This window comes from Corylus avellana, chromosome ca4 (assembly GCF_901000735.1).
Source record: "Corylus avellana chromosome ca4, CavTom2PMs-1.0".
NCBI lineage: Eukaryota > Viridiplantae > Streptophyta > Magnoliopsida > Fagales > Betulaceae > Corylus > Corylus avellana.
Window position 1 is genome coordinate 33,053,163 of NC_081544.1, and position 12,289 is coordinate 33,065,451.

The following is a 12,289-nucleotide window of genomic DNA, read 5'->3' on the forward strand; positions in this document are numbered from 1 at the left end:
AAGAATGGTTAGAATATTAATTAAATGATTAAATCGAGTTCTTCCCCACCAGCGTAAGTTTTTTAGACAAACTTATGGTTTAACATGATATTAGAACAAAGGTCATAAATTCTAATCTATATCTGTAATTCAGCTCTCATTTTAATTGAATATTCTAAATATTGGGTTTCACTTATTGAAGTGAAGTTTGAGCCCACATATGAAAATGATGATGGTTAGAATATTAATTAAATAATTAAATTTATCATTTTCTATTAGCTTAAGCTTTTGACATAAGTGTTGATTTAACAAAAATCTCTGGAAGTATGCATACATTAACCAAACCAGTCTCTTTTTGCAAAATTAGTTCTGGTATGCATCTGTTTAAGTTGGAATACAACGTCCTTAAAATAACATTTTGAAAAATCTAAACAAAGAGCTTGACTGGTACTCAGCCTACTCTTGAAAAATAGAATCTGAAATCCATTGGAATATCATCTCACATACCATTGCCAAATGTCAACCATTGAAAATGCAATGCAAAACAAACCTTCGATTGGTTTGGATAAAACCTCTGAGACAATTCTTGACGTATCCACTTCTCGTAAAGCGGCACAGCTTATATAAGCACAAAAACTCTTACTAGCCTTGAACCACGGAGCTCCCAAAACAATACTCTGAATTGCATTATCTGAAAATGAAATCAAATATACCATAAAGTAAATACAAGGGTACAGAATTTCTATTGGACTCCCCTAGGCCTAGAAACTCATGCCCCCCATTAATCTTTTTCCCTTTCTGTTTTTTGTTTTTTGTTTTCAGTTTACCAATTAAACACAATAAATACAATCATTTTCTTATAAAACGATCAAAACAAATTCAAATTGCAAACACTGAAGAATGTGAATTCTCACACAGACAAACATACAAACAGCTCAGAGTCATTTGGGTAACAGAGATGATAGTTAAAATTTTGAACCTTCTTCGGATCTCCGGATTGGGTCCATGTTCTTGAGCTCCTTGCGTATTTTGGAGCGAAGCGACCGCTTTTGCTGAAATATGGCTTCGACCTCGAGAGGATCGTTGGTCGTGGTCAAGGTTACGAGAGAGCGGTTAGGATCCGGTGACGGGCGTACGTTAGAGGGACGCGATAACGCCGTGGTGGGTGAAGCTAACGTGCGCGCCTGGGTGAGCAGCACCACCTCCTTCGCACTGCACATCATTAGCCTACCTGCCTTTGCTCTACATTGACAATACATTGCTTCGCGCCTTATGTGAGTTCGTTGGGAGTAGCTCGAGCTGATGGATATGAGGCGATGGTTCCTCTCTTTGTTTTTCTTTCTATTTTGTTTTTTTTAATATGTTAAACAAAAAATTCAAATATTTATTTTAAGGGAAAATGTATAATAAGTCCATATCAACTCTCCAAAATTTAAAAATTTTTTATTTTTTATTTTTGAAAAATTTACTCCCTAAATTAATTAAAATGATAATAAAATTTCTGCTGTCAAAATTTTTAATAGTCGTGTCATTCAAAATGCACAATTTTACTTAATTAAAATATTAATTTTTTATTAATTTAATTTAAAAAATTAAAAATAAAATTAAAGGGTGACCACAAGCCCACCCAAGGAGGGGTGGTTGGAGGTGGCTCGCTGCCAAAAGGGTCTTCAATGGTCCACGATCAATTTCTAAATTTTTTTGGATAAATGAAACGAGCCCAATATACAAGTGATCGATGGTACCAAATTACATTAGAATATAGGCAGAATTTGCAGGCTTCAGGTCTTCCTTTTCCTCTCTCACAAAGTGCAGTTTTAATATACCCTCTTAATCTTAAACCTGTGGGCGCCAACATTGTCTGGCATATTAAATAATTAAGATAGCCCACTTCAACTATAAATATATAAAGAAAGAATTATGGTTAGTAATTTAATATTTTAATTCAAGTAATATACACTGCGCGCCATTTATGCTTGCAAGTTGCAACATAGCTTCAGATGAATCCTACATATGTGCTGTCGTCTCAACATCCACTTAATTAACAAGTACCCCCTAATTAATAATGTGAGTTTTTAACCAAAGAGATTCCATTGATTACTTACTTCAAAATTCAATTGGAAAAAAAGAAAAAAGAAAAAATCATAACTTAATCAAATCTCTCCAAATATAAAGTTAATGAAATAAATATTTTGCACACTACAAAGAAGGCAATTGCCATATATATATATATATATATAATGGGCAAAGGTTACAATCGTTGGTTTCATCTTAATCTACCTAAACTATACATGCTTGTTTTCTCTTTAAATTTTACAAACAATTCAAATTACAAAATATTCAAAATTAATTTGACCTTTATGTCACATCATACACTTAAAAAAAGAAAAGAAAAAAAAAAACCCTTTAAAAAACATTGACAAACACAATTATTATTTTTTTTAAAAAAAGTGCATAAAACATGCTATATCACTCCAAAACTAGTTTATCCCATGAAGCACATTATTATATTAGGCAAGCTTGCTTGAAGTATCATGGGCAAAGACAAAGAGAGTGGAGTATATATATATATATATAGAGGTGACCTACGTACCAATGGTATATATATATAATATATATAACTAAATATAAATATCAATATCATCTTCTTTAAGGATTCGTACAGACAACTTTGAGAAATGTTCCCACCACTCGCAAGATATGATTTCATATTCAGGCAGGAATAACAGATGATCAACATCTTCTAAGTGACGATTCTATACCACGGAAGCCAATAGAGAGTGAATTTAGGTGCAAAGGAATGCACTTTTTGTGGTTAATCATTCATGCTCCTAGCTAGCCCTTACTGAAGAAGCATATGTATATAATAAAGTGCTTGGCTCGTTTCTAGACACAATAATTTTCTTCTTAAATCTTTCTCGTAGAAGGCATATTTAGATAGATATCAACAGCTCCTGAAAGAATGGAGCCTTTGGACATATGACAATTCTGTTCTGTATTTCTCTTTAATGTCTTTTAATCAAATTAACACATCCATTTATTTATAAAGTTTTTATAGTTCAAGTACTTATACATATACACACAAGAGAGAGAGAGAAAAACGTCTAGGTAAAATAAAAAGGGTTGAATTCCTTATTACTTTAGATTAAGAAAAGAGAGATGTGGATTCACTTGCTCCACATCTTAAACAGTTCATAACAAGTGAACATCACAACCCTCTTTTCTTAATTTACTTAAATTTTATAAAATTTTAACAACTTAATAACAGAAAATTCACATCCAAATGGAGAAACCACATGAACTCATCTAAGTTGACTCAATCACTAACATGAATGAATGACAGTTGTCAAAGTGAAATGGTGGTTGGAGACTTGAAACATCCTACTTAAAAGAAATGTATCAGAGATGGTTCTGTCAAATCTCTGATAGATTTTTATAAACCTTTTATCCTCTTTTCACCCTAGCGTTCATATGGTTATTGTATCAGCGTGTTATATCACTAATTATCAAAAAAAAAATAAAAAAAAATAATTAAAAAAAAAAAACTTAAAAATAGGAATCAGTGTACGTACATATTTTCTATATTGTGAGTGAGAACTATACAAGTAGTCAAAAAAGCAGGTAACAAATTAGCAAAAAAAAAGATGTGGGAGCTACGGCAACTATTGAATCATGATGGCGAGAGGTCGTGATATGACCGAATAATGATCGACAGAGGAGATATTCGAACTAGTTCGCCCATGCTTTTTGTTCCACTCCAAAATTATAATATCCCTCCTTAAAGCCACGGCTGATTTACTGTCTGCATGTCCTACGCATTAATTCATTCCGGCTACAGCGGCCGGGAAAGCTTTTCAAAGCAAATCCTCAAAGATACGGAAAATCAAATTACACGGACATGACCCCTTCTTCTTGCTTAATTAATTAGCTTAATTAACGTGGCTTCCAACTGGAGTGTTTGTACAACTCAAACCCATTCTCAGAATGGATTCCATTCCCGAATTATTATCAAAGCTTCCTTCCAACACTAATTATCAAAGCCTTCTTAGAACAATCAACTGCATGCAGCCTCCTCACTTCTAAGCTAGGAAGTGTTTTGGCAAACCTTTTTTCTTTTGTTATTTTAGTTGATGCAGACAAAAAGTAAGAATGTTCTAATATTTATATTTTTTTGGAAAAAAATGAAGGATGAATAGTGTTGAAGAGATAGGAAAAGGGTTGCCAAATGGTGCCAAAATCCACACTAATAATGCGCATTTCAATAACAATCTACGCATTAACAGTACTAAAACATGTGCTTCCACCCTTGTAAGAATTGTTTGATTTGAGTTGTTTGTTAATATTTTTATTTAAAATTCCAAACATGCACTAATTAGGCAAAAGGCATTCGAAGCCATCATTGTAGTGAAAGGTAGAGTAAAAATAAATTGTATATATATATAATAGATGAACCTTAAAGGAGAAGCTATTAGAGTAAAAGCATAGGATTCTCCAATACATAAAAACTTTTATGTGTTTGTACAGTGAGATTCATAGAGATTGTGGATAACACAAAATGTGCCATATGCTTGCTCTTTTTAGAGTAAGGCACCCTATATTCCCCTAAATAATGCCGGCCTTATACTGCAATGGAACCAGCTTCTAGCTAGGCTTGAGTCTATTCGTGCTCATATATATATATATATATATATATATATATATGATCCTCTCAAGATCGATCACATCCTCAAATTCCAAAGAGTACAGAGACATATTACAATAGTAGCTGCAACTCGAAACCCTTTCCCCGTTTCCTTTGTTGATTAAAAAAAAAAAAAAAAAGATCGAGTGGTTCAAGTGATTAGGGCATAAATTGGTGGACCATATGCATGGCCGTCCGGATTTCTAAACTACAAATTTAATTACCTGTACCTTATGTTTGAAATTTCATATCAACCATGTGGTAGAATCTTTATGTGCCATCTATGTGGCGGCTTCTCATTTGATCAAGGCGGATGATAAAATATAATTAATTAAAGAGAAAAATAATGTAATATTTAAACAAGATACTAGGAGACAATGATTATATATATAGAGATTTGTGGTGGTTGTTCTTAAAAGCCTATGTCCACCACTATATATAAAAACTCTCTAGATACTATATGTTTTTAGATTTAGCTTGGTTTAGTTCTAATTGAAATTTGACTCGTTAAGAATGGGACATGTGTCTAATTATAACAGGACACAAGGGGCACGTGTCACAATTCCAACTAGAATTGGACTCAAGTTAAATCCATATTATTATAAGGACTTGTGTTTTTTGCTATTAGGATAAGAGGTACATATAAGAATTTGGTAATTCAAATATATATGGTAACTTAATTAAAACAAAAACAAGTTTTGCCCACAATCTTATACAAAACCATGATAGCTTAGATTTGTATAAACCGTAATCTATAGCATGCTATATAATACTCTAACAGGGAAAAAAGTAGAAAAATGAGAAATTCATAAATTCATCTTAAGAATATCAATTTGGTTGGCTTTGAGAGCAGAGACGGAGGGAGGGGGGGACCGGGGTAGGCCATGGTCCCCCCCAAAATAAGGAAAAAAAATATAAGTAAAAAAAAAAAAAAAGTATTGTAATGTTTTAATTTTAGTCATCCTCCCAAAAAAAATTTGGCCCTATTTTTAGATTTTTTGGTCATATCCAATAAAAACTTTTGGCCATATTCTTAATTTTTTTGGGCCATGCCCATTAAGTTTTTTTATTTTTGGTCCTTACTTTCAAATGTCCATTTCTTTGCCCTTATTTTCAAATGCTCACTTTTTTTTGACCCTTACGGTAGTCTTTAGTTCATAAAAAATAACCAAAATAAATTTTTTTAATAAAAAAATTCTAAAGAACCGAAAAAAAAAATTTTGGTTGGCCCCCTCCCATAAGATTTCCTAGCTCCGTCCCTGTTTGAGAGCATCTCCAGCAGTTCTTGTAAATTAGTTTTTTAACTAAATTTAGTCACTATGCCTTATTTTCTTGCTCAAACAGTCATTGTAAAATAGAACTTTTTTCAACAATTGCTACATTAAACTTTCAAATATGAAAGTTTATTGTAACAATTTTTAAGTAATATTTTTTTATATTTTTTTATCTTTTCTCTCTCTTTATGGGAGAAGAAAATGAAATGATAAAAAATAACAAAATAATAATGGAAAATAATATTTAATTAGAGTAAATAATTAAAATATATTTTCTGTTGGAATGTGTAGTGGAAAACTAATAACTAAAATGAAAAAAAATTGTATTTTGAGTAGTTAAAATGAAAATTCTTGCTAAAGATGCTCTAGAAGGCTTCCACGCATGTTAATTAGTACAATAGTATTACCAATGCATTTTTCTTTTGGGAAAATTAATAATTATATCCTATGCATTCAAATTATTTAAAATAGCTACTTCGTTTTCTATAAAATGAATAATACATTCTCAAGTTTATTATTATCTTGTCACATTTTCTGTCTAAATTACTAATTGAATAATAGCCTAATTCAAGTCACAAATGTCACACATACAAATTGAATGTCATGCCCTAAAATATAATAAAAGTTAAAATAAAAAATGAAAAAAATTATTGAAGTAAAACTGTAGAGGTGACCCTACCCCTTCACAATGGAGTGGTGGGGTCTCCACGGACCCCACCCCTCCTTGGTGGAGAGGAGGGTTGCAGCCACTATCTCCATCCATGGCAGAGGAAGGGTGGTTGCAACCTTTACCCCTCCTTTGTGGAGAGGGTGGCCACCACATCCACTAACATTTTTTTTTTTTCTTTTACTTTTGTATTTTCTTTTTCAGACATAATTTAAATTTTAAACAAGTAGTAAGTATGACGTGTCTTATGTGGCATCATAGCATAATTTCAATATGCTGTGAATATTGCATTAACATGCATGCCATTGCAACATTTGGTAATGATAAATATATAATTAGTAAAACAAACAAAAGCTATATCTTTAGTAGTGATTTTCAAATATGAATCAAAAGTCTGCCAAAGTGAGTATATATTATATACAAATGTTGATGTTGAGTGATATAGATATCATGGATTTAGGATCGAAGGATTTGGAGGAGGCAGGAACTAGTATATGCGCGATACTCGGGGTGCATGTTGATAGTTCAGTCATGGAGAGGGGAGGCGTGGAGGAAGAATAGGCAAGAGGAGAGGGGGTGGAGGAGCTGAGGAGGGATTGGGATATGGAGATCGAACTCGTGTATGGAGGGACAGAGGGGAGCGGCAGTAAGTGAATTAGAACCATTGAAGTTGGTTGTGATTGAACCATCTCAAGTGGCCAAAATGGATGGTTTGGCCACCCCCATAAGCTAGTGGGCCCTCTTTGACTACCGAGAGTAGTTTGACCAGTTCTCGCGACAAACCAATGATGAGGGAGGTAGCTAACAAGATAAGCGCTCAACAGTGGTAACGAGGTAGCAAAGGAGTAGAGGGAGAGGCGGCGATGGACAAAGATATGAGGTTTTCATATGTAATTTTTTTTAGATGACGTGATAGTTTATGGCCCGTTCATTTTAAATGAACAACCCATATTAGAGTCATTGTACTCTACAACACTTAAGATATTGCATAATATCTCAATCTTTAGCGTTTGGGGAAAAGCCTTTACATTTCCTTAAACAAATAGAGACCGTGGGAAAATATTTAATTAGGTGACGAAACTTACATTTCCCTTGCAGAAAATCAGGTCATCTATAAGATAAATGTGAGAGATCTTCTCTTTCTAACATCTCCACTAAAACTTGAATTTTTCTTTAGCCACCACGCAATTCATTAGATCAAAGAAAGCTATCATTGTCAGCAAAAAAAGATAATGGATCATAGGATCACCTTGTTTCAATCTTCTGTCCCTTGAAAGAAACTATTCAAATCCTTAATATATACTAACAAAAAAAACTTGGCAGATAAGATGCATTCTCTGAATCATTTAACCTTTAGAAACTTTCACATGACAATTTCATAAACCTTCATTAGATTAACCTTCAAAGCACCAACAGGTTGTACTTTAGTTCATAGGGATTGCAATTCAGTTCATGGGTTAGGTGTGTGTCGTATCGATACAATTGTATAAATCAACCATAATTCGACCAATTTAATTAAATAGGTCAAACAATCCGTTTAACTAAATGGGTAACATGACACAGCCCGCATATATAATTTGTTTAATAAACAAATCATATTGAGTTGACCCCAACACGACTCATTTTACCCTATTTAATAACAAATATTCAATTATCTATAATAAAAATAATCCAACTTTCCAGCGCAATATCTAATTAAAACAAACACATAGCAATAAAGAAAATAACTTTAGATTCTAACAAATAACATGATAAAGCCTCCTCACTAAGCATGAATTGAACATTAATTATTAATAGTATGAGAAGTAGATAAAAAAAATTTCTAATTAAAATTTCTACAAGTTATGTGGCTCAATTGCAGGTTAAGAAAATTAATCCGTTTATTAATTGTCTCTAATCGGGTTATATCCCGGTTTGACCCAAATCCTATTATACTAAACTATAAGTACTTGCTAATTTTGAGTCGTGTTCGTATCAAAAATTGCCAACTCTATCGGTTAATTGCTATGATAGTTTCTTAGCGGCTCCAGAATTTAAATTTGTTTTTATACAAGCCCAAGCAAAAAAAGGATTTAATCCTATTGACAACAATTTTGAAAATGCACTTGTATATTATGCTGCAACAAGCTCAGATAGATTTGAAATCCCTCAACTTGATATATATATATTGCTGTTGCATCAACTTTCTTAATCGATCAATCAGATAAGATTTTGATAATAGGGATTAAAGGTAATAAGGATTAAAGAGACACATCTTACATGAGGAGTACTGTCATCACATTCCAAGAAAGGACAAAGCATGGCCTTAAAACGCATTATTGGAAACATGTTTCTGTAAGCCGAGTAAAACCCTTTTTTCCCCTCCACTCAAATTCTTTTTTTTTAACTTTTTCTCCCTTTTTCATTTCCTTGAACTTGGGTTCTGATTATTTTGCAGAACAAGTCCCAAAATTGCTTGAATCTAACAGTTGTGTGGAAGACAACTCTTGTGATTGCCTTCACCTTAATCTCAAAGCTTCAATTTCTCTCGTTGATTTTGTGTTTTAAAAGTGTAATTCATCATCTAGATTTGAGCAGGCTGCATGTGTGTATGTATATATATGTTTTAAAACTTTTTTTTATTTGTTTGTCCTAAAATGATAATGAACTTGTTAAAGTGATTTCATCCTCAAAGTTCCGACGTGGATATTGAGCACTCAGTCTTACATAGCTTATTACGCACACACATGTTGGATTCTTTTTTTCTTTTTCTTTTTTTAATTTTTTTATAAAATCCCCTAGTGGCATGGAGATTTCATGAAACTGCGGGCAACACGATATTTTTTCCTTTTCACCCTGTTGTACAGTACGTAAAGGATGTGCATAGATGAGGGTCTCTGGTATCGTAGCGCTGCTGCATGAAAATACACAAATCAAAGCAAAAGAAGACTAGTATTGGGACCTTCTCAGCATAAAGCAAAGAGGTTCTCCCCCCATGTCACGTTCGAAACCAGCTAAGCTCTCTCTCTCTCTCTCTCTCTAGGTTCGAGAAAGTGCAACAGAATCCCATCCTACCTATAGCAGTGAAAGTGAAAACCAACCCCCCCCATGAAGTAAAACCGCTCCACCCCCCAACCCCAAGAAAAATTTTTCCCCTGCAGACATCACCCACCTCTCACCTCCCCCTTCTCTCCTTAATTTCCTCCACTTCTTTTGTAGACCACACTCATCATGTGCAATTAACCATAGTACTACTGTTGTTCTGTTTTTTCCTTGATCTGTGTCCCTTCAAGTACAAGGCATCTTCTCCCACAGAAATAAATTAAATATCCATATATATATATATAAAGGATGGGTGGAAGTAGTAGTAGTAGTCGTCGTCGTCGTAGTTCCTTGCATTTCAAGGTCTTGTTTGGAGCACTTGCATTGGCGGGGGTTATTTTTCTTTTCTTGGTTAATATTCAGGCGAGTGGAAGAGGAAAGATGGGCGCTCCAACTTCTACGAGTACTTCTCACTCCGTAGGAAATTTCAAGCATGCGGATATCTTGGGTAGAGACAAGCTCCTTGACCATCCAGACTTAGATTTCAACTACATGAGCAAAAGAAGAGTTCCCAATGGACCAGATCCTATACATAACAGGTACATATAATTAATTACCAATATATATATATATATTGGTATATATATATATATATATATATGTGTGTGTGTGTGTGTTTATGTATTGTGTTTATATTTTCTAAATCATTAATTAATTACCATATAATTAATTACCATTAATTACCGTCTAAATCATATATATGTGTGTTCATATTTTTTGACGTCAGCAAGTTTTTTTTTTCTTTTAAATTTACGGGTACGTATGGGGCACGTGCACGGAAAATTTTACTAATTATGAACCAACATGCACAAAATTTTACTAATTATGAACCGACACATTTGTCGCTCTTTTACGACCCGGTGAAATTAGTATAGAAACTTTAGTTAAGGTGAGAGGTACATAATAACTTTACTTATTTGCTAAATTGATGTGATTGAATTTTTTTTTATCACAATCTATTACTAAGCTTTGTGTAATTAATGATCCTTTTCAATTAGTACAATCTATTTATAGATTTTTTTTTTACTTGTTCGTTACTCCCTCGAGTTCAAATTTTCCTTTTTTTCCAAAATATTTGTATGATATAAATTTTCATGACTTTCCAACTTAAAAGGAAAAGCAATCAATAAAGGAATATATATATAAGTAGAGAGGAAGCATTTAAAAATTGTTTCTTAACATTTGTGCTTTTAATTTCTAAGAGAGCCATTTTTTGGGGACATGAGTAATATTAAACTGCCTGCAATTATTCCCTCAATTGTCTTTTTGCATATCTTTTTTTTTCTTTTTATCTCGATTTGTTGCTTAAAATATAAACTGGGGATTCCATGCTTCGACTGTTACATTGAGGTGCTGCTTTAAGCTCACAAGTTCCTTTAAAATATGTTACAGTATATATATTAACCCCCAGACCACAAAAAGGAAAAGAAAGGTTGCCTGCACACTTTATTCCATCCCCTAATTAATCATGATTATTCAAAGTTATTAAACATTTCATTTGATTCTCTAACTATGAAGTGAAAGCTTCAAGCTTTTCATGGTGCCTTTCTTATCACTTTTTTGTTTCCTTTATCACAATTGGTGAGCTCTCTACTGTATCAGAGTTTCTCATGATAAACTAAGTACTCTTACTTAACATCATTAAGCTGGCAAATCTGCTTTCTAAAACTAATTTCAAAATACTAAGTTTTTCGTATCAACTTTACTTCAAACCTTGTCTCAATTATTTACCTCTCATTTCAAATATTTAGCTCACTTACTGAGGATAATGTTGAATTTGCTTATAGCTCCAAATGGAACCAATTTACAAGTTGAGCTTCAAGAATCATGGCTATAGTTCTTGTCAATTCGATTTTGACGATGATCCTTCCATTTTTTGCTCTTCTTTTCAGGAGAACTGGGAACTCTGGACGACCTCCTGGTCGAACCCAAGGATCACCGGCTCAAAAAGCTCCAGGAAATCTAAATTGAAGAAATTGACACAAGCTTGTATGTATTTCTTAGTGAAAGTAATCAAGAATCCACGCATGCATGCAACTCTTATTTTACTTACTCTTGTTTGTTATGGGGGAGGAGTAAAGAAAAGGAAGCTTGTCCCACACAAAAATATGCTCAAAGAATCCAGAGGAAGATTATTCAGCCTATATTTCCTTTGCAAAAAAACCCCCCACTAATTTCGTTTTACCTCCTCTTTAATCATGAGAGGGGAAAAAAAAAATAGGGAAGAAAAGGAAGATGAAGCAGAACCCAAGAGAGATTTTAGCAGCCATATCAATATGCGTGCATGGGAGCGTACTGGGTACATGCATGCACCAATCTTTATCTATGGAATATTAATTGAAGGCATGTTTGGGTAATTGGCAATTAAAGCTTTGGGTTTGTTCAGAGTTTTTTTTTTAATTAATTAATCCCCCATCAAATTACTTTAAAAGAGGTGGGATGAGTTCCAAAACTAAAGCAAGTCCCACCCATTAAAGGTGGCTTCCACCTGTAAAAAAAAAAAGGTATGGTTGTGTACGTTTAAGTCTTTTTATTTTTATTTTTTTTCTGTGGATTCTTTGGTGGAGGAGGTGGTGGACTGTTTTGGTCTTCGGTCCATTCAAACAT

The 12,289-nt window shown here is 33.3% G+C and overlaps 2 protein-coding genes across 2 annotated transcripts; one reads left to right on the forward strand and one right to left on the reverse strand.

The window, feature by feature from the left end:
- Positions 1-473: 473 nt before the first annotated feature.
- On the reverse strand, positions 474-1,297 carry LOC132178444 (5-formyltetrahydrofolate cyclo-ligase, mitochondrial-like). The gene is made up of 2 exons (XM_059590883.1): positions 959-1,297; positions 474-670 (listed from the first exon to the last, which is right to left on the reverse strand). The coding sequence occupies exons 1-2, from the start codon at positions 1,236-1,238 to the stop codon at positions 474-476; spliced, it is 477 nt and encodes a 158-aa protein (XP_059446866.1). The 5' UTR covers positions 1,239-1,297.
- An 8,424-nt stretch (positions 1,298-9,721) lies between these two features.
- On the forward strand, positions 9,722-12,018 carry LOC132179809 (CLAVATA3/ESR (CLE)-related protein 25-like). The gene is made up of 2 exons (XM_059592592.1): positions 9,722-10,221; positions 11,575-12,018. The coding sequence occupies exons 1-2, from the start codon at positions 9,932-9,934 to the stop codon at positions 11,651-11,653; spliced, it is 369 nt and encodes a 122-aa protein (XP_059448575.1). The 5' UTR covers positions 9,722-9,931; the 3' UTR covers positions 11,654-12,018.
- The last annotated feature ends 271 nt before the right edge of the window (positions 12,019-12,289 follow it).

Bases quoted from the DNA above. Each gene is read 5' to 3' on its own strand.
- LOC132178444 (XM_059590883.1), bottom strand. From the start codon at position 1,238: ATGTATTGTCAATGTAGAGCAAAGGCAGGTAGGCTAATGATGTGCAGT. The intron at 671-958 runs GTTCAAAATTTT...TTTCATTTTCAG, and splicing joins AATCCGGAGATCCGAAGAAG to ATAATGCAATTCAGAGTATT.
- LOC132179809 (XM_059592592.1), top strand. From the start codon at position 9,932: ATGGGTGGAAGTAGTAGTAGTAGTCGTCGTCGTCGTAGTTCCTTGCAT. The intron at 10,222-11,574 runs GTACATATAATT...TCTTCTTTTCAG, and splicing joins CCAGATCCTATACATAACAG to GAGAACTGGGAACTCTGGAC.